Source organism: Pithys albifrons, chromosome 5 (assembly GCF_047495875.1).
Source record: "Pithys albifrons albifrons isolate INPA30051 chromosome 5, PitAlb_v1, whole genome shotgun sequence".
NCBI classification, from domain to species: domain Eukaryota; kingdom Metazoa; phylum Chordata; class Aves; order Passeriformes; family Thamnophilidae; genus Pithys; species Pithys albifrons.
Window position 1 is genome coordinate 11,998,656 of NC_092462.1, and position 22,885 is coordinate 12,021,540.

At 42.7% G+C, this 22,885-nt stretch overlaps 1 protein-coding gene across 2 annotated transcripts in view; it reads left to right on the forward strand.

The window, feature by feature from the left end:
- The first annotated feature begins 2,280 nt into the window (after window positions 1–2,280).
- The window catches only part of MAML3 (mastermind like transcriptional coactivator 3), a 242,506-nt gene continuing 221,901 nt past the window's right edge, over window positions 2,281–22,885 (forward strand). The window contains exon 1 of one of the 2 annotated variants that reach the window (XM_071555719.1): window positions 2,281–3,664. In XM_071555719.1, the coding sequence (XP_071411820.1) occupies window positions 3,221–3,664 (444 nt within the window). In that variant the 5' untranslated portion in view covers window positions 2,281–3,220. The remainder of the gene's footprint in view (window positions 3,665–22,885) is intronic. The other variant, XM_071555718.1, reaches the window with a different exon arrangement.

Sequence of the window (22,885 nt, forward strand, 5' to 3'; positions counted from 1 at the left end):
TCTTTCTTTCTTTCTTTCTTTCTTTCTTTCTTTCTTTCTTTCTTTCTTTCTTTCTTTCTTTCTTTCTTTCTTTCTTTCTTTCTTTCTTTCTTTCTTTCTTTCTTTCTTTCTCTTTCTTTCTCTTTCTTTCTCCTTTCCAAACCTTTCTTCTCATTATTTATTTCTCTCTCTTTCTTTCTTCTCGTTATTTATTTTTTTCTCTCTCTCTTTCTTTCTCTCTTTCTTGGTTGGTTGGGGGGTTTATTCCCATAAAACTGGTGATTGATCTGTTTGCAAATCTTCTAACATTAAGCACCAGTTCCTCGAAAACTTTTTTACTCAAATCATCACCCCTGGGCTGTACAGCCTGGCAGAACCAAGGTATGTAGCTGAAAGGTGAAAAATTCCTCATTTTTACACAAGATGGAATTAAATTATATGGCAACACAGCATACACTTTAAAATTACCACAGCATCAGCTGCTGAAGTGCTATACTGAAAGTTAAGGTGTGTTTGTGTAACTCCATATAGATTGAAAAATGGTATTTATCGTAGTCGCAGGAAAAGAAGACAAGTTCTGTAAAATGCACCGGAAAGCAGTCTGTAAGAAAACTGCTTTTACATGTATTTTTTACCCTATCGGTATAAGAAACGTTTCTTTTTTTGGATTTGAGTGCTCTGCCTGCCCATCCTTTGGAGTCAGGCTGCAGCACACAAGCTGACGGGCTGCAGGGGGCACTGCGGAGGAATCTAAAAAGTACTTGTTCGAACTTAAACCTAGTTCACAACCGTGTCCCTCTCTGGCCTGACGACACTTTCTATTTCAATTAAAAACCAATCAATCAATAATAATAATAACTGTAATTAAAAAATCCGAACACACTGCCTCCTCCTTTTCCCCCCTGTCTCGGTTCTTATGTTCAATCAACTGTTCAATTTAGTAGTTACTGGAGAGTTTCCATCCCCCTCCGCCCCCCCCGCTCAAAAGAAAAAAAAAAAAGAGGCACGAATCTCTGTAATTGACGCAGGATTTGCGGTTTCCCCGTGCTCTTACTCTCCTTCTGAGCAGAGCTACATTTTTCCTTTTCTTTTTTGTTTGCTTTTTTTTTGTGTGTGTGTGTGTGAGTGTGTGTGATAAAGTAGTTATCCATGATGATGAAGAACATAAGTAGCTTCACTACGATTCTCAAAGTGATCCTCCAGAAAGTTTTTTTCTGGGGGGAAGACATGTTTGTTAGTCGAAATGCGGGGAAGGTACTAATTGCTAATTTTATTTGGCCGCTATTATGTTCCACCTCAACATAGTCAGGAATTGTGGCAATAGGCATGAAATCAACCCCAAATTTCATACTGCTGAGCACTCAAAGAAGACAAAGACAGCTTTTTACCACTGTGAGTAGCTTAGAAATAGTATCCTATGCTAATCTGCAATAGCAGAAATGAAGATGGTTTAAATCAGATCTCATGACTAATGCATGAGTTCCCAATTTTCTTTATTTCCAGCTGCATGTTAGAGAACAAGGGTGTCTCTGAGCTAATTCTGTTCTACATAGGTGTATTTAAAAAAATGAAAGTGCATCTCTCATAGAAAATAACAATCAATGACAACTGTGCGTGCAATAGCTTTGTCTGCAAAACGGTTTAAAACTAGGTTTCCGGGATGTTATTCTTGATCCATTAATCACCCGCCGCTCTATATGGAGGCAGCCACCACTCGCTTGGAAAAATGTTCCTGCCCCAACGTGTCATGTTTCTTCTGTTGTCTAAAATAGAAAGTTCAGCCCCGTGCCGGGGAGGCGCAGGGCTCCGCGCTCCACTCCCATTCATTATGCAACAGTTGACACCGAAGGGAAACGCGGCACACGCCGCTCGGGGCGCGGGGTTCAGCCCTGCGAGCCCGCCGGGCCCCCCGCGCTGCGCCCGCCCGGGCATCGCCACCGGCGCTGCCGCCGCACCGAGCGCGGAGTCGCCACCGCCGCCGGGCCCCGTGTGCGGCCGTTCCGCTGTCGGGGCCGGGCCGGGGTGGGCAGCCGCCCGCCCCCGCGGTGCGGGGAGGCCGCGGGGCGCCCCGGGGCCGGCAGGTGTTGTCGGCCCCGCTCCCGCCCGCCCCGCGCTGCCGCCGCCGCCGCCGGGCGTGAGCGCTGCGGGGGAAGCGCCATGTCCGCTCCTGCTGGGCGACGTCCGTGCCGGGTTTTGCACCTTGTCCCCGGGTCTGCCTCACGGCCCGGAGGAGCTGCCGCCGCCGCCGCCGCCGCTGCGGTGTTTACTGAGCGCTCCTGTCCTGGTATCACTCCGCTCGCATGGAGGAGGAGGAGGTGGAGGAGGAGAGCATTTGATCATTGTGATGGTGGCAGGAGGAGCAGCAGCCAGCACGGCAGAGCAAAGCGCTAGGCTGTATCAGCTCGGCGTTTGGCAAAGACTTCAGAGCTCTACTTTTTTTTTTTCCCTTTTTTTCTTTTTTTTTTTTTTCCTCTCCAGCTCGGCCCGGATTGTTCATGTGCTTACTTCCCCCAACCCGAGGATTTGCTATTTAGGTTCCTGTTGAAATGCAACTGAGCAGCCAAAGTACTTTGCGAACACGGTGCGGCATAAACACCAAAACTTTTTTCTAGAAGGAAAATACAATAAGCAAGCGGCTGTGCCTGTCTTTTGATGCCGGGGAGTGCGAGTGAGTGTGCTGTGTGTGTCCAGCGTGTGCCTCTGCTTGGATGTGTGTGTGCGAACGTGCGTGTGAACGTATGTGTATGTGTGTGCATGTGGAGGGGCGCGTGTGTTTCTCCTTATCCATGGGGAGAGAAGGCTTTTGGCAAAATCTCCGGAAATCTCATGGAATCTGTTTTGAAATAATGGATTATAAAAAAGAAAGAGGAGGAAAGGAACTGGTCTGATATCTCCTGGAGTTTGTTAACCCGAATTGCTGCTGCTTAGTTTGTGCTTTTTATTTGTGTGGTGTGTGTTTGTTGGTTGTGTTGGCTGTGATAACCTTTTAGCACCTTCTCTCTTTATTTCCCTCCCCCCTTCCCTCTCTCTTTTTAATGTTTTGGAGCCTCTCGAGAGGGATTGGCTGGGGGGAAAGAGAAACATTTGCTTGGGATCGCTGTTTCCCTGATACATGATGGTGCCCCCTTCCCCCCCCTCCCCGGTTCTCTAAAAAGTATCCCATCAGGACCCCAGAGGAGACTGTGTGTGTGTGAAGTGTAGGATAAAAAGTTCTTCCAAAATAGTGTGCACGGGGAAGAGGATGGGGGATTTTGCAGCCCCCGCTGCCGCCGCGAATGGCAGCAGTATCTGCATCAACAATAACCTGAACAGCAGCCTCAGCGGGGCCGGCGGGGCCGGTATCGGGGTTAACAGCACTCCCCACGGCCCTCCTGCCGCCGCTCCCGGTAACAATAACGCTAATAGCGGCGGCATTCCCAAGCACAGCACGGTGGTGGAGCGGCTGAGGCAGCGCATCGAGGGCTGCCGGCGGCACCATGTCAACTGCGAGAGCAGGTACCAGCAAGCCCAGGCGGAGCAGCTGGAGCTGGAGCGCAGGGACACGGTGAGCCTCTACCAGCGGACCCTGGAGCAGAGGGCCAAGAAAACGGGCACCGGTGGCGGCAGCAAGCAGCAGCACCAGAGCAAACAGCAGCAAGATGCCGAGTCCGCCACGGCGGAGCAGAGGAACCACACGCTGATCATGGTAAGGGGATGCGGGGCGGAGGGGTGGCTGTTCGCTCTGCGCCGCTCGCCGGGATAAGCTGGAGGTCGCCTCCGTGGCTTTTCAGAGGGGAACGGGTCTCGGCTCAGCTTTGGCGGTGGCAGGGTCGCTGGTGGGACGGGCAGGCGGGGGGCTGCCTGAGCGCTTCGCAACTTCTCACGGGCTGAGGCGGGGAAAGCGGACAAACTTTTTTCCCCCGTCCCTTTCGGAACGGTGGAGCTGCCCTGGAGTAAGGGGGGAGGAGCAGTGCCGGGCGTGCGCCGCGGGCTGCCCAGAGCCGGGGGAGGGTTTTGTGTATGTGTGCGTGCGTGTTTCGCCACAGCTTTTCCGTGCGTGGGGCTGGTCGCCTTTTAAATCCCACCGCGGAGAAAGGCGCAAAGTGGCTCCGCAGGCTGGGCTGGCGGCAGGAGAAAAAGTTGAACAGGTTTCTCGCCTGGGCTGCCCCGGAGTGCAGCAACCCGGCTCCCCACGCGAGCCGAATCGCCTTCCAAAGTTTCCTTGTGTTTTAAGGAGCTTAGCGAGTAGCTGAGGGCGGGGGGAGGTGGAGGGAAGGGGGCGGGGGCTGAGCCGGTAGGAGCGTAGCGGCAAGTAGGAAGCGGAGTTTCCCACTCCCAGGCTGTGCTAATGATGAATAATAAGAGGAGGTGCGGGGGGAGCCGAGCCCCGCGCTCCGGCAGAGCCTTATTTATAGCAGGTCGCGGCCGCCAGTCGTTCTGGTTGGGGTGGGTGGAGGCGGGGGGTGGCTGGTGGTGTTCATCCCGGCCGGCGGGGGCAGGGGGGCGGCTCTGCCGCGGGGGACACGCGTGTATGTCCTGACGTGTCCCCGCGCCGGGGCGGGGGTGCCCGGCGCTCGGGGGCGGGCACGGGGCAGCTGGGTCCTCGCCGTCTGCCGGGCTCACAATGGGTGGCGGAGACCGGCAGGGAGGGAGGGAGGAGGGGAGGTGCGATGGCAGCGTGTGGTTTACAAGCCTCGCACGTCCCTCCCTCTCCTCTTTCCCCGCTACGCGGGGAGGCGCGGCCGTGCGGGAGGGTCCGGCAGGGCGGCAGCTGCTGCCGGCCTCCGCTGGGGGGTCTCTGTGACAAAGCGGCGGGGAGGCGGCCGTCCCTGCGGCGGCCCTTCTTCTCGCCCCCGCCGTACGGGAGAGGAGGGAGCGGTGTGTTTCTCTGGGGCCGCGCCGATCCCGCCCAGCCCCGGCTGCAGTGCATCTCCTCCCCTGCGGGATGCAGCGCAGCCCCGGTGGGCAGCTCCCTTCCCGCTGCCCTGGGCTGTCCTGCTGGGCGCTTTGCCTGCCCCCGGCCCGACTTCCTCACGGAGGCGGGGGGAACGGGAGGTGGAGATCGCTTCACCAGCGGCAAACAAAAGCTCGTCGCCGAGCTCTGCCCCCGCCTCTCGGCCTCCTCGGGAGCGCAGCCCTCGGCGCCCGGCAGCGCGGCGCATCTCCCGGCGAGGCCAGCCGGGAGGCAGGAGCGGGACAGCGAGGGAGAGGGAGCGGGGCAGGGGCGCGGGGGGAGCGCGGGCAGGAACCGCACAAAGCGGCGGGGGTGGCGGAATGTATGTGTGTGTGTGCGCTTCGCAAACAGGAAGCAGAACAACCTCACTGACATCTTGTTGCTTTCCTGATGTTAGCCAGTCAGGCACAACCATGTTTCTCTTCCTTTTGGCGCCTTTCCACAGGACCGAGGGTTTTAAATACACACCGAATGCGGTGCTCCCGCACCACGGTACTTTGCCTTGGCGTACGCCGACTCCCGGGGCAGTAACCGAGTCACTCACCAAAATCCACGAAGTGGGACTATCTTTTCGTCTGCCAAACTGTCCTCAAATGCCTTTTTACATCCCATTTCCACAAGATACAGGAAAGGGCTGGAGGTTCGGGAGGCATGCTCAGAATGACTTCTCTCCAGGGCAGCGTTGTGGTGCGCTGTGTCCCCATCCAGCTCCAGAGCAGCTTCTGGGCCCTAGCTAGTGGTGGGTTGGCCTTTCCCCTTCTTCCCAAACCCCAGTACTGAAGCACTAGAGCCAGGATTTTTAGTTAAGCTGCTCATTCGCTGGCCTTCCCTTGACGTTGTGGAACAGACACACAAAGCCAGGCTACAGTGTGAAAGTTGTGGAAACAAAGTAACAAAAGGAGGAAATGCAGTTTCAGCTCTCACTGTTACCAAGTTGCTTGAGGTTGGGAAACTTGAAGAACTAAGAGTAGCCTGATTAACAGAGAGTTTGTCATGAAATTCAAGAAAACTGAATTCCTTCATGTTACTTAATTGTACTTGGTATAAACTATGCATTTAATCTTAAAAAGATAAATTTTGTTGTCTTATTAAACAAAAGGATCCATTTCCATTTGTTTTAAAGAAGGTACACAGATGTTGCCAAGAAAATTAGAAACTACTTTGTTTTACTTGTAAATTACTAATTACGACTTTTGACTAATGTCTAAGAACATTAGGGAATAATACTTTAAACAGGAGAAATTGGTCCTTTTAAAGAAGTTGAAAAGTAGTTTCTTTGAGACATTTATGCTTTTTATAGTAAAACCAAAAGAAAACCTCCAAACTTTTTAATTTCCAGCTATCATAATAGTGCGGTACATTTCACTTATGATGTGTATCATAATTTTAATTTAACAAAACAGTTCAACTTTATTTAACTACCCCCCCACCCCCACCTTGAGAAAACATTAAATTAGACATTTGGGTTTTCTCCCTTTATTCTCTAGTAAATTCCAGTTGAGAGGTTTACAGTGATACCTGTAAGCTGGAACAATCATATGGTTTACTCTTCACAAAAAATCATTATTCAATTCTTCCCTCACTATTCGGAAATGAAGCTGTCAGGATTAAATGACTAAAAATGCAATGAGAACAGCAAGGAATACCTTTGCTAATTCTTTTTTTAATCCAGGCAAATCAAAGGAAAGTATTATGTGTGTGTCCTTTCCCCTCCAAATGGAGAGATGCTGGCTGAGAAGGGAGGGGAAATGTGTGCTGGATCCAGGCAGCCAGTCACCCAACAAACCCTTCCAGAAGCTGGTGCTCACATACGTGCTGAGTGCCCTTCAGCAAGCTGGGTAAAAAAACCCATCTTTAGAAGATCACTATTTAAAGACATGCACTCTGATTTCCTTCACTGGATGGAGTACAAGGAATCCAGTTTGTACAATGCTCCTTGTCACCACCCCCCAGTTTGTCCCCTCACTCCCTGAGTTCATGAAAGGGATTATGCAGTTTCTACTGTTTAGGACTCTATGTCAACTAACAAGCAGTTATCAATGGGAGCCTTTTTAAAAAATGGGTGTAGGAGCATAGGCTTGGCTGTTTTTCGTGAATTGCTGATCTACTCTGAATTTGTGTCTTGTTATAGACCAAGTTTTCACTTGCTGAATTTTTAAATATCTGGATTTATAGCTGCTTCAGCCTCTTCTACTTGAGGAGAACAGTGAGTTGCAGACCTAGTTTGCTCCCATACATTGATTCAGGCATGCACAAAAATTAAAATTGTTTATAAATGTTTGCAAGGACCTTTCCCCCCCACCCCAGTTCAGCCTGGCAAAAAACAAAGTTAGCTTCTGTGCTTTGGAGTTGGATATTGAAATGCTATTACGCATGGTTTTCAAAGGAAGTATTGGGAAAATTTGTAGTCCATCCAAAACTCTGCTGCTCATCTTCAGACTGGTTCCAGGAAATATCAACACAATATTTCAGTTCTTTGGTTCTTTGTGAGCTAATCTGTTTTCTTGTTTGCTCCTTTCAGTGCAAGAGTTCTGATTTTGCATCTATGTTATTGTGTGGAGTTCAGAGATTGTGTGTTTATACACATACATTATACATAGAATAAATAATAAATAATGTATATTTAGTATATAATAGCCAAATATATAATAAATACTGCAAGTTATATCACCTCTGTTTCTTATCCCCTTGACTGTTTTTACTGTGCGTTTTTTGTCCAATGAAACGCTACATGTGTAATTACCACTTTGACCTTCTAATGCATATGTGTTTGCATCTGAGCTTTCTTGTGCAATATAAAGGGGCTGGAGCTACTCTTTCCTATTTTAAGGCCCTTCAAGACTTTTTTTATTTAGCATCATTATGAGTTTGAGAGCTACTGTCATGCTGACCATTTCTAACCCTAAACCCCATCTTTGGAATATTCAGTTTTAATTACTGTAAACATTAAATATTATTTAGATCAGAGAAATTAGTGACACAAGTCAAATGACCTATTAGATCATCTTTTCTGTTCCCCTGCCAAAGCATACTATGACAATTCAGAATTAGTTTAAAGTTACAGAAAACATGGCTGGGAAATACGGTATTTTCCAGTACTGCTGTGTACCCATTCTGGGCTAATACACTGCTTCCTGGAAGTTAATGATCACTTTGCCCTTCTACCTGAAGGGAGGGAGATGGGCAGGCCACTCCTTTCAGCTTTCTCTGTGTAGGGACAGAATGACACATCCAGAATTATAGAAATCTGGTTATATATCTTCCTTTGTTGGCAGATATTCCACCACAGAAAAGTAGTTCCTTCCTTCCCCTCAGTCTTTCCTTTTTATCCTTTTTGTTGGAAAAGGTATCCCGAGTGAAAAGTGTAACATCCTCATTTGTCTTGGTGATTCATGAATAATGTTGGTAATGAATCTGAGTGCTAAAGAATGCCGTCAGGCTTGTGAGGAGTTTTTGAAAGTTTACACCTGCCATATTTAATATGTACTTGTGTGTATGTTCATAAACCTGTACACATTTCTTGTGTCCTTTCTCATAAAATATTGTTATTTAACTTACTTTACAGGTGCTTAGGAGTTCATCAGTTATGCTATAGGAGAAGCCCGTTTCTCTGGCATTGCAAAGATGAAAAATAAAGATGATTTTTTGGATGTTTTATTTTCCACAAGATGTGAAACACTGTAGCCCTTACTCGTGCCTGATGACTAAGTAGGATTAAGCATCGCTTTAGTTAATAAGCTATGTCTGATCTTGCTCACACTTGGGTAGTCAGTAGTAAATGCAAAACTGGGATGATACCAGAATTAAATCCCAGGCCAGCAATGCTCCTTCTCTTTCATAAGCATCATAGAAGGAGTCATTGTGTAACCCTTTTTATTTTTCTCTTCCTATAAGGGTGGATCTCTATGTCTTCTTACTCCACAGCCTCTCCCATTTTTCTTCTCCTTTTCATAGCAACTCACGCTTGATGCTCCTGTGTGATTACTGTCGTTTAGGACAAGGAGTTTTTGTGCTGACCTCCTTTTGCAGCTAGTCAGCACAATAGGTTTCAGTTTAGCAAACTGAAAGGAATGAAGAGAGTCTTCACTTCAAGCACTGCAAGCCTCTGATGACCTTTATGTGCTCTAATGGAAAGTGTGTCCCTTTGAAAGATAGTGGGTTGGGTTATTATGAACTGTAGCTGGAGCAGGGCAAGTTGTATTTTGACATAGGGTAGCCAGTCATAGTGAAACCAAAGCTTCAAACTGACCAAACAGCATGCACTGAAAGTCCTGCAGTGAAGTTCTAGGCAGTGTCTAGTTCAGGATGAACAACTTTGACTGGAACACAACTAAAAATCATTCTGCTAATGCACAGCTAAAAATATTAACATGTGCTTGTGTTAGGACAATTGGTTGCATTTAAATTAACCTCAATTTACAGTAACTTGACCTAAAGCTTAAGGCTTCACAAGTGGCTCCAGCTGGTGTAAACCTGAGCTGCACCACTGAGGAAGTCTCGTCTTTCATGCTTTTGTCGGGGGCCAGGTTTGGTGCCTGCCTTTGCTAAGGGTGGCCCTTGCTCATGTGCCCTCTCTGTCAGCTGCTTCTCCAAGCAGGTAGGAAAGGCAGATGTTTCTTCCTTTTCTTCTGGATTAGTTTTTAGCTGGATCAGATTCATCGTTTGTTTGACTGTCCCTCCCCAGGGCAGCACAGACTTACCACATCTTAATGCTCTTGTGAAACTTCACCCTTATCCCAGGATAAACATCTGGGACCTATGAGTTCAAACATGCTCACCGGGTAGCCTGCATTGAACCTCAGCTAAGTTACACCTGGTGTACATGATTCTGTTCCTGAGCACAGACACTGAAACAGGGAAGGCTTGTATGTAGTGAAGGATTCAGAGTTCATTTTTACTTAAACACTTGCATGTATATGACATTTGGTTGCATATGTATAATTCATGTGAGATGTACTTGGATTAGCAGAGGTTTAAGGACAGGTCTGACAGCTACTAACTGCTGGCTGGAATCCTTCAAGTGTGCTGTTTTGTGAATTGAAATGTGAGGTATAATGTCTGACTGAAGTTATGAACCTGCAATCAGTTTTCCAGTCTGGGATCTCACAGGCTGTTCAGATAAGCAACATACTTGTACATTCAGTGGGATTTTGGGAGCCTTAACAGTTTGAAATATTTATTTTCCTAGTTTGTCTAAGATGGTGAATCACAAAATCATATAACTTTGATTGCTCTTTTGCTTCCCCCTCGCACACTTCAGTTTCACAATGTTTGTAGCTCAAAAGTCACCACAAAATGCTCCTGTTTGCTTTTTGAATACTTGAAACCTAGTTTCATAGGGATTGAGAGAAAAAGTCTTTTTAAACTTGCAGTAGTTAATGTGATTGCAGCTGCTGAAATTCTGTGCTTACAGGAAGGGTTTGAATTGCCTTCTTTCAAGATTTCCCCCTTTCATATTGATTTTGTTTGCCATCACATACCGTTAAAATTGGTGAGGAGATAAGAATGCTTCAGTCTTTAGGTGACCTGAGAGAAGAGAGAAGTGTGTCCACCTGTGGAAACTTTGCATTTTCTATACATTTTGAAGCTGCTAAAGCTAATACTGCAGTGCTGTTGGTAGCACTGTTTGCTTGCTGTTTGCTTGCTGTCAGTTCTGCACAACCACAGCATACACAGAGTAGGAAAGGGGTTGGAATTTATGACTTTCAGAATAGCTAAACCAATAAACAGAAGAATCACAAGCTCATGGATTTTCTTTTTTCTTTTCTATCACTTTCTGCAGGGTTTTCATATAGGGCTCTATAGCATTCTGTAAGTTCTCAGCTCTCATCAACTGAAGCTTGATGGAGTTGGGTTTTCACTGATGGAAGGTGTGGCTGCTGGGCTTTGCCTCTTCCCCTCCTCCCTTCCTCACACTTCAGTTTCTTCCCCACATGACTTTCACTATGTGCCATACAGGAACATTTCAGCTTTAATAAAACAATTCAACTCCATTTTCCTCCAGCCTTCAGATTCAGAGGAACAGCTGTTCAGTGCTCTAGTGAGGGTATAGCTTTTCTGCATCATCTTTATGATGCTTGTGAAAGTTTCAAGCTAATTCAGAAAGTCCTTGGATATTGTGTACAGAGGAAGAGCAGAGAATTGCTCCTTAACCTTACTCTGACCTTGAACAGTGTCACAACAAGAAGCCAATATGCTTATGTAGGCGTGTCTGTGTAAACCAGTACATGTACTTATACACTGTTTCTTTAACTACACTCCAAGACAAAGTGAAAGGGTTTATGATCAACTTTGACGGTGAAAGGGGATGTAATAGTCCAGTCAGTTTCAGAATCACTGTTATACACCCATTTTCTGTACTTTCCTCCTCTTTCTCTTTCCTTTAACTCATATCTAATCTCCTGTGATGTTTTGTCACTTCTGCATTATGTTTAATCTAAAGGAGGAAGGGAGGTGGCCATGGCAAATGAGGTCCAAGAAGAGTTCTGGAAAGTATTTGAATTTGTTAATAATTTAAAATAATTCCTTTCATTAAGGAGAATAGACCAGCACTTTTCCAAAAGAGAAATTCTTGCATTTCCAACTGCTTCTGTTTGTGCCTAATATTAATTTCAGACTCTCTAGTGTGTGCAAAAATTACTTTAAATATGACTGCCTTAGCCGGCACTAGTTACCTTTAGACTGCTAAAAAGATTGTTACATTTCAGCTATGATCTTTGCTGGTGTTCCTTTTTGTCTCTGGAGCTGGTGGCTGTTCTGATTTCTCTGGATTGCATTCCAGTTTGTAATTGAGGCAGCATCGGGAAAACTACTGCTGGCAATCAATAACTAATTTTTAATGATGTTTTTGGTAAGCAGTATTGCTATTCATTGTGCATATTTTTAGTTGTCATTGAAGCAGGTAATGTAGCTTTGAAGGCTTTAGTGGACTCACACAGAAGACTGTAAGCTTCTGTAACCGAATGGTGGCCATGTTGTTTGAGCTCCAAATTGGCTGAGGCATTCTGGAGTTTAATCCATGTCTGGATATGAAGTAATGGTTCAAAATAATCGGTAGGTCCTTCTATTACTATACATTTCTGGGCTGAGCTTGCAGTCTTTGCATTCCAGTAAAAGCAGAGATACCATGCTGAGGTTGCAGTGCTATCTTTTTTTTTTTCTGATTTGTCCTAGGCAGTTTGTAGATCAAAAGATTTAAAGGTTGTACTGCTATAGTTTTGGAAATTCAATTGAGAGAATTTGGCTTTACATTTTTTTTTCACCCCATGGGATTTGCCTGGGGCCTATTTTTTCTAACCCATTTTAATATGTGTTTTACATAATGAAAAACAATTTTCAACCCCTCATTTATTTTCTCTCTTCCATTTACAACAAAACAAACCAAAAATCTTTTTGTCACACCGAGGCTTATTGCCCTTCTCAGTAGCACTTTTGTTGTGGAAAATGCTGGCAGTGAGTAGGGATAGTGGAGAATTGTGACCAAGATTGATTTTGACTAGTGGCATTGAATGTTTCAAATCTCTCTCACCTATCACTGTGGTAAAGTGTATGGTGGTCTAGTTATAGCCAGAGAGGGGTTCTAGGAAGTTGGCAAAGACTGTATTTCTTTATAGTTTCTATAGATATTTGAATACAGGCAAAACAGTATTTTGTGGTTTTAATGTTCAGGATATGTTTTCAGGAATGGCAAATTTGTCTCATTCTCTTTTTATTAATTTCATGCTACTTAAAGCCATTGGCAAGAACATGTTATGTTTACCTGTCTTAATTTTATCCAAAAAAACCACATGCATTTTCATGGCACACTGCATATAGTACAAAACCTTTATTTTGCTGTCTCTCTAAACCCTACCTAGTTAACCACTTTATGGTCTCTTCACCTGTTACCACTGAGGGTTCATTAGATGAGGCAGCTGAGGCAAGTTAAGGGTTTGCTGCCTTTAAATGGAGTGGTCCCTATGCTGCAGTCCTGTACCTACTTGTGCTGGTGAGTCTGTCCATGGTACTAAGGTGGGAGGAAAATTAGTTATATAGGAGGAAAAACAGTGTTTATTTCCTGGTGTAAGGTGCAGGTACATGGTGTGGTACTGGGGAAGAGGGATTAGAGGAAAGGGGAGAAAGAAGGTCCCATGTAGTTTGTTTTAAACTGCAGCAGCTCTCATAATCAAGGTGATCAACAATTCAAAATATCTCCTGTAATTTTGCATGTGCTATCCTTTACCATTCTGCAAAGACAGCAGTTTTATTCATGGGATTTATATGTTCAGATACAGCTGTGTATTTTCATGCACAAAGCAATTCTGGATATTAGGAAAAGTTTCTTTGCTGTAGGGGTGGTCAGGCATTGGATTGCACTGCCCAGGGAAGTGTTGGAGTCACCATCCCTTGAAGTATTTAAAAGAAGTGCAAGGACGTGGTTTAGAGGTGGATTCGGCAGTGCTGGATCAACAGTTGGCCCTAGTGACCTTAAGGGTCTTTTCCAACTAAATTATTCTATATCAGCAAAGCTGTGAAATAGGTTCTGCCCTCTCCTGTGCCCTTTTCCTCTGGTGGTTCTCTGCTCAGGCGCCAGCTGAAAGCCCTGTAGTTATGGTACATTGCTGTAGTGAATTTGGGAGTGAAACACTTCAGCAGTTTACGGAACACCAGATAGAGCACCACTGGAAGTGCTGGGGAGTGCTGATACAGTTACTCTTAAGGGTGAGGTGATGATCCAAAGTGTGAAGAATGCTGAGGAGAATATTTTTTCACCCCAATATAGTCCAAAGAAAATGTCATACTGGCCACAGTGTGGACTTGCATCAGGAAGGTAGGTGACCATTGTCCTTCCTGTGAGGAAAGAAAAAAATAGGCAATACTTTTTTTGTTAATTTCCTTCTGAAAATTGATAAACTTTTTTATGTCTTTTGTGATAAAAGAAGGAAAAGTGGATGTGATTGATCTTTACAGTATGGTAATTGCAGGGTTTTTTTTCAGGCTACTGATTGTTTTTATGCTCATTTTAATTCCACACAGAACAATAAACTAGGTGAAATAATGATGAAAGACCCATGTAAATAATCATCACCATTCATGGTTTGTGATGCCTTGACTTGCATATGGGACTTGAGGCAACACTCAGATGTGGGGCTTTGTCCAAGACAGACACTCACACATATTTTTATTTTCCTTCTATCCGAATCCATGTCTGGGCAATATAGTGATAATTGTTATTCAAATAGGCCAGGGGGAAAAATCATGGATGGAGCAGCTTCTGCTGACTTTGCTTTGTCATAAGAGAATTAGTGAAGATTGATTTTTCATTAAATTGTCCTTTGAATTCTAATTAGCATAGGTGATCAATTAGTTTTAAAATATGTTAGTGATGGGGAGGTTCAGTGGGTTGTTTTGCTTGGTTGGTTGTTTGGGTTTTTTTGGGTGGTGAGGAAGGTGGGATTTTTTCGGTGAGTTTTTTTTTCTCCTTTCTCAGATGCTTTATTTCAGATTTAGCTCACTTGTTAGACCCCAACCTGTTAGCAAAACAAGCAGATAACAGTATTAGCAATATCAGTATTTCTATTGCAGTGAGTTCTGTATGTTGAGTCTCACTAGTGGAGAAGACATTGTTTCTGGTTTTAAAATTATTTATTTCCCAAATCTGTACTTATTTCTTGCAGATAGTGAACACATGGCGAACATCTGTCATAAAATCACATAAAGAGGTTATCAGAACAGATTTGGACTGTCTAGCTTGTCCATAAATGTACAGGAGAAAACTGTTGTCATTGTCTCAAAAAGCAGTAGAATATAGAACAAATTCTAACAAAAGTACTTCACCTCTTACCTTTTCCCCACTTCTACATTAAGTTTTTTTTAAGTAGGGTAAGAGAAGCTTTTCTGAGCTCTTAATCTATAAATTCTGACATTTGCAAATATAGGAAGGTAACTGAGGCCAGTAAGTGAAAAACAATGATTGAATCCTATACATAGGGGTCTATAAGAAGCATAGCATAAACAGATTAATAAAATATTTCTATAATTCAGACATGCTTTTTATTTACAAATACATAGTTCTTACATGTTTTAAGATTTGGAATTTAACCTGAGGATCAAATGTCTTTCCTGTTGTGAAGAAAGAAACTAAATGCCTACAGTTGTATAAACCTTCTGTTTATGTGATAACAAATATTTTAACTGGCAAGATCCACATTTAATTTTGTAATACTTATTGACAGATTTTTTTGCAAGAACTCAGTTTGGGTAGGATATTTTTCTTGCCTTTTCCCCTTGGTTTGATTGGTTGGGAGGGGCTTGTGGGATGAGTTGGGTTTTTTTTACTATTGGAGGTTTTTTGGTTGGCTGTTTTTGTGGTTTGGAAGGAGAAACAAGAGGTGGTGCTGCATCAGAAAGGCAGAGACTTGAGGAAGCAGATGGGAGGACAGGAAGAAAGTGTGGGTCAGGAGATGGCTGGAACCCAGACTGGGGTACACAGGATGGAGCAAACCAGAAACTGGCTGTAATGGAAGGACAGAAATACATAGGAGGGTGTAGGATTTGTTGAATCAGGCTGGAGAGTAGAACTTTGCCTCTGGCTGTGTACTTGGGCTTCATGAAGTACTGTCCAGAGCTGGTCAGTGAGAGCACAGGTACCTGTCATGAACTCAGTTTTTGCTGCCCTGGGATGTTTAACAGAGCTATACTCAGGGTTAGATGTGAATATCAGGCAAGCAAGTTAGTTCTGAGTGTTGGTTTCCAGATCTTTTGTCCATCAAAGCATTACAGAGTGTTAAGTTAGCTGATTTTCTGCACTGTTAAGCTAGGTAGTGACTTTTGTTTGCTTGTTTTATTCAGATCTGAGGAATTCTAAACACTTGCTGGTGACACAGATAATGAATATATATGGCAATCATTCAGCAAATGTAAGCCTCTGCTTTTCTTATTTGCCTGTTGAATATTCCTTGGAAGTCACCAACAGACTGCAGCAGTTCATGTGAAAACCATTTCCCAGGTGACCCTCTTACACATTGGTGATAGCCACATGTATGTGTTTTAAGTCCTTTATGTCCAAATCCTATTTACATGTTTCTAAAGCTGGTTAAGTAAGTGGTGTGGATTAGCTTTGTTTTGCTAAAATAACTTATATTTCAATACTATTTCCCCCCTGTATCTATATGTTCATTGCTAATACAAATAAGTTTACAAAAAGTGATTGCTGTTGCAGGTAGAAATCAATGCATGTTTCTCAAGCCAGTGGAACAAGTAGAAAGTATTTTCGGTGGTTTAGGCACAGTGGTTTTTTGGCTGGTTGTGTTCTTGTTTTCTGATGGATATAGAGAGAAATGCTGAGGAGTGCACTGCAGGCTGTGTATTGCTACACATCTCTGAGAGATTTCCTTTCCCTTGGGTGTTAGTGTCTCATAGTTTTGGGAGGGAGGGAATAAGCTTCTGTCCTTGAGGTCAAACAGCCAGCGTTTTTGGAAGATTTAGAGGTTTGATAATGCAATAAGCCATAGTTATGTCCTCTTGTTGGCCGAGCAACCCTGTTTGTGCCTTAGTGTGTGAAGAGGGTAGTTGGCACTTTTGATTGTTGGGGTGATTTGCATACTCTTGAACAGGTGAGCTTGAATATCAATGCAGAGTTTTAACAGATCTACTTGGGCCATTACTGTCTCAGGCAAAAAAAAATTAGTTTTCCCATAAGAATGTCTTAACTCTTCAGAGTGCTTTGTAATAGGGTTTGTATGATCCAAAAGTCTGCCTTTTGCAGGCTTAAATGTTTTGTGACACAGGACTAAGTTTTATCTGCAGTACTTCATGTTTCAGTCATAATACTGCAATGACAGCATTCCTCAGTTAGTAATCATTCATAATATTGAAATTTCAGTAAGGGTTTTTGTCACAGAGTTGCTCTCTGATTTGAGAGGAGTGGCAGAAGAACATACGTAGCTGACTATATTTTCAGCACAATATTTTACCTGTCCAAGAAGTATCTGTAGTCAGATAATTTGACTTGCCTTCATCACAAGAACTTTGGCCTTGAGGTAAAGACAAGAACTGATACAGACAATTACTGCTGCAAGAGCAGAAGGAAAATCCAACCAGCCTCACACTGAGTATGTAGGCTGCACCATGAGAGACACCCTTTCATTTCTTCCTGGACTCTAGTACTGAATGGAAGCTCTCATGTATTTTGGTAATATTATGTAATAGTGTGCTTATTTCCCTCTCTTGTTTTTCATAGCTATGTTTTTGTGTTGCTTCTGTTACTTTTGTTGTTCTGTAAATATCAATATACATCAATCTCTTATTTTTTATAATGCTGTGAAGAGATCGTTTGTATAATGAGGTATTAAAGGCTCATTTAACTCCATAGAGTTCATCTTTGAGACAGAACATGTAAAAAAAGAAACAAAATTGAAGATATCTGTGGATGCAAAAGTTGAAACTTACTGGTAATATTTAGAGGAAATTTTGGGGGTTATACCTTGGAAAGTTACTGCTGACAGACATAACGTAATACTTGCATAAAGAACCATGCTAATTCTTGTAGTAAACTGAATTTTGGCAAACTGCATGGGGGGGAAAAAAGGAAACCCTAGAAATCCCCTATTTATTGCTTACATTTGAGCCATTTATATAGATGATTTTATCCACAACTTTTTTCTGTCAGCACTTCCTGATCTGTTTTCCAATACTTCTTATATATAGGTTTATTTCTAAACTCTTGAATTTAGAAATCCAGAACTGTCATGTCTCACAGTTGAGAAAAGCAATTTGTGTATGGGAAGTTTCCGGACATTTGCTGCATCTCTGCTGGGAACAGCCCTCATCACCACACCCCCTCATCCTGGAAAGCTACGAGTTGTAAGCTATTAAAAACTAAAACAGCCCTTAAGAGCTACAAGTCAAATGCAATATATTTTTGCAAATTTAAGAGATAGTAGGTTCAAATGATGGTTGGGGTGTGCTGTCTGGGCTCTGACTGAAAGAAGATAAAGCATTTATGAGTGCAAAACAGATGGGTTTTTTTCAGCAGGAGGGGCCAGTGTCAGTCTTTCAAGGGGAAGAGACAGAAATCTTCATAATTCTCAGTGTTTGGGACTGTTAGTTGTCTGAATAATTGATGTACAAGCATGTAAATGTTGTATTTCTAATTCCTCACAGTAACCCTGTGCTACATTGCATATATGGGTGTATCTTTAAGTGCAGTCACTTTATGATTGGTTTTGCTTGGCATAGATGATGTCCACTGATGGTCCAGGTTTTATTAAGAAAATGGACTTTCCCAATATAATAACAAATATGTCATGTTACTCTAAGACTATAATTCTTTGTAGCAGAGGGTGTTGCATTAGTTTTTTAAGTATTGGGGAAGAGCCATAGAGTCACCCTTAGCAGTTCAGTAGCCTCATGTTGAAATTGCTCATAAGACAGTATAATTCATATAGAGAGAACCTTGCAGTGAGTAATGGATTTATTTATGGTGAATGTGTGTTTTGACAACTGGGACCATACTTTTAATTTCCGTTTGTAAGGTGGAAGTTTGAAGAATTGGAGGGCTCTGACACTTCAAGAAAATTATGTGATTGGAAAAAGTCTTCATTTCCTCCAAAATCATTTTTTCTGCAAAGGCCTTTCATCCTGGAACTGCTAAGTTAGTTTAATTCCTCCAAGGGAAGCGTGTGTGGGTAAAAATCCACAACAAAACTCTCCCTGTTTTGGCAGCAGGGTTTTGCTGGCTGCTTCAATTCCTTGCCCTCTGTTACTGCCATGTGGATTTATCTCAATAATGGCTCAGTCTTGTATAGTAGATGGAGTTTCAGAACTAGACCATATTTAAAATTTGTTTAGTGTTGGTTTTATTCTTTCTGAGTGAAACTTCCATGAAGTGTAGACCATTGTTTTTGTGAAAATTGGATTGTAATCCAGACATCTCATTGAGCAGAATGTATGGGAATGGAGAAGTACCAATATTTTTCACTGCGGTGGTATATGAAGCTATTTTCATCTGGTGTGATGTTAGGAGAAATATATTCTGACCCACACAGTAATGAAGGCTGCAGATTTTCTTCAGGACAACAAAAAAACACCCTCATGCATCTTGAATTTTAGTAGTAAATAGCCAAAGACTTGGAAGGGCTAATTCCACACAGCCCAGAGACCCTGATGGGCAAAAGTAGCAGACACTTTCATTTCAGTGCACGTTCTCAAGGCAATCCTAGCTCTGTGTTTTTGGAGTAGTAACACCTGTCTCTGCTAGTCCAGCAAGTGAGGAGGCACTGGGAAAAGGGCATTCCTCTGCCTCTTTATGCCACCAGCAGCATGAGATAAAAAAGGAATAAGGCCATACTGCTGGCTGGTTATTCCCTGTGGTCCTGTTGGATCCATCTGAGCACTCTGTGTTGCTGGTCAAGCTAGAGAAAGATATTGTGGAGAGGCAGAATCCCCCTGGTCACTGCGTGCTGAGCTCCAGGTTCATCTATTCACTTGTGTGATTTTGGTTTTTTTGTTTTGTTTTTTTTTTTCTGGAGGACAAACAAGGCCATCAAAAAGTTGATTTCTTCTACATTTAATATTAAAAGCACTTTCTGGTTTAAAACAGTCACATGACCAAGTGCACTAGGTACCTTAAAGAATTAAGCAAAATAATTATAAATTCTGAAAGTCTATTCTTAAAATACAAGTTAAGGGAAGTATATAAATTAAATCTCTCACAAAGTGCAAAGCATTATAAGTTGTGCAATATCTGGAGCCCATTCGCACAACTGTAAAAGGAAAAATAATCCTTGGCATTGCTCCTGTGTGCAGGGGGAAACCCCTGGTAATAAGCTCTGAGCTCACATGCTATTCTGGACACAAAAATAGCCAGCTGTCCAGGCTGTGCCGGGGTCAGGAGGAGGCTTAGGAGGGAGGAGATGTGTAGTCTCTGTTATTCATTGTGTGACGTGCCCCAGGAGCTGGGGCTTATGTTAAGGCAAGTAACCATAATTTGAAGAAAGGTTTTGTATTGCTCCTTTTTGTTCTATAGCTTGGATATTTGTTTAATCTCTACTCCTGGAAATTGAGTTGGACAAGAGAAAGAGTATGAACTTCCCTTAAAGCTGAAGGATATGATGTGTAGCTGAGAAATCATTCTGGCAGGGAGTCCCTTGAAGCTGCAGGAGAGATCACAGCCGTGAAAGTGCCAATTCTGGTGGCCACTGGGTGGATCTGCTTGATTTTAGCCTGGACCTCTTCCCTTCATGCCCAGTCAGTGCCATTGATGCAGCTGTGTGAGGGGAAGCACAGCAAGGGAAGTTCAGCTGCTGCTCAGTGTGCTGTGTGGTAGAAGAGGGGCTCTGTCCCACAGCAGGTGTGTGGAGTGGAGCTCCAAAGGGCCCCACAAAGCCTGCAGGCACTCTGACCTAAGCATCTTCTGACTTTACCTTTGTGCTGAGAGTGTGATGGTTTTAATTTGAATGGCCTTACTTTTGTGTGTTTCTGTAAAGCCTTGCTAAGATGATTGGTAATGTGTAACTCTCCTGACTTGGGGTTAATTGTTGAAACATCTCCTTTTTTTAAATTATCATTTTATAAAATTATATGTGCTGTCAGTGACCAGCCAACTGAGATCTGTTCCAGGTGTTAAATGTAATATATTAGATCAAAGCAATGACCAAAGTAATAGTGCTTCCTTTTGAGGCTGAAGTTCAACTGTTGGGTGAGCGGGTTTGTGGTAGATAAGCAAAAAATCCTTTAAAAATGTACTATACAAAAAATGTGTCCCTTTCATATTCCACTTCACCTATTCTGATTTTTATTTTAGTTTTTCATTTAATAAATTTCTGTGGCCCTTTCTTCCAATGGGCTTTGTGCAGTCTCCCTTGCTCACTTTATGCAGTGGAAGATTTAAAAATAACTTTAAAATAAACATGGTATTTCTGCCTTAGTTTTTCCCATTTTGGCCCAGTGAGTGAAAAAAGCCTCATAGATTCACTATAGCCTTTGAGCATTTACATGGGTGTGTTACTGACCACCCCATACTATGCCCTCTTCAATCAGTTTCTGCACCAGAAAGTTGACAGGGCAGGAAGTAAAAAAATTCAATAAAACAGAAGGAAGAAACCCAAGGTGGATTATGCTGATAATAATAGCAATTGGTGTCTTTCTCTGAAGAACTGCTACCATACTTATTAAAATAGATTACACCATGTAAAGGAAAAATCTCCCACCTTTGTTTCCTGCAAATGTGAGTGATGCACTTCTTTGCAAACTGAGGAAGGATACAGGGAGCCAAAAATTAAGCCATATCCCTTGCTCACTACAGAGCAGTCTGAAAGGTTTCTTTCCCATTTCCCATAGCATAGTCCCTGTCATAGTGAGGAAACACTAATAGCAGCATCGCTACCCCTTGTGTGCAATTTCTGTCTGGATTTTCATGTAAATCTCCTACTTAGAAGGAATTAGAATAGTAAGACAAGAAATTGTGAAACAAGATCTAGAGATTTAGAATATCTTATCCTAATGCTCCTTTTCCTCAGGTCCATAAAGCACTCTTCCAGTTTTTGTGGTGACTATAGAGTGGTTTGGAAGGAACCTTAAAGATCAAAGCTTATCTACTTTCAACCCCTCTGCCATGGACAGGGAAAGCTTCCACTAGATTGAGTTGCTCAAAGCCCCATCCAACCTTATGCTGTTGTTCCACTGGTTACTTGCAGTCTGTGTTCCAAAAAGATAATTCAAAATTGACCAGATTAAATTGATGGATGAGGATTTTTTTTCTTTCATATGTCAGCCGCACTTATTCTTTCATGAGTAATTTGTCAGAGATATTCATTTCCATTTCTCTGCTCAGGCCCTTCTTTGGAGTGTGATTTGATTTTTTTTTAATTGAATTTTTTTTAAAGCATGTACACACACACTCCCCACCAAATGTGAGTAGGTAAAAAATACCTGAAACACAGAATTTTACTCAGTTCTTAATAATTCAGATTTATAAGGTCTATTAGTACACTTTAAATTTATTTTCAAAAGACAAATCAGATGTGAAAATAGGATAGCTTATGTCTAAACTTGCTGTCCCCTGTTAAAGTAATCCAACCATTAAAAAAAAAAAGAGCAACTGAGCATCATATTTATACTGAAGTTTTAAAGGAAAATGAACCAGCAAAGGTTGACATTTAGAAAGTTTTCTGGAATGAGGACATCCTAAAATTCTAAATAAGATAATAGAAGCTTTCTGTGCTGATACTGACATGGTGTCTTCATCTGTTTACTTCATTCAATTAGTTCCTTTACGGCTGAAAACTGAGTGTGAAGAAAGCCAGAGATTTCTGCTTCCCATAGGGTGAAAGGCAAAGTATCTACTAATCTTTAAAAATTTTTAAATACAGAGAAAGGCCAATTTGATAAACTTTTATTCTTACATCACTGGTGCACAAAAGGTATTTTTAAAACTACTTAAACCCCAGTGTTTTGCTGTCTTAATACAGAGTAGTTTGTCTATTCCCACAAAGGGCACGTGGAGTTGCCAAATAACACATTTTAATAGGTACCAACCAATAAGAATTGACCCTTCCTTAGAAAACTCAAATATTCTCCCAATCTGTTTTCTTCATATCAGGGTTTCCTGTCTGATAATTTAAATATTGTTTAAATTCAGGAATTTATATCACTTGGATTTATATCATTCTGCCTTCAAATGAAGAGGGAATAGGTTGGAACTTGAGGCCCTTTACCGTTTAGCACTACACTTATCCCATCCTCCTGTTGTAAGTCACTTACACAGTTTTTCTGATATCTATCTGCACTTCCTTTGCTGTGCTCATCAGCTCAAACATCTTCCTTTGTGTGTGTTTTTAACACTTATCTTGTATTAGAATAAGGAAGACATTCTCTTATCAGAATAAGAAAGGAGTTGAGTAGTTTAACAGTGTAATTTAGATGATAATGCAGCACAAATGTGTAACTTCCACAGATGTTCATGACCAGTAAATATCTTGTATCATAATGAAA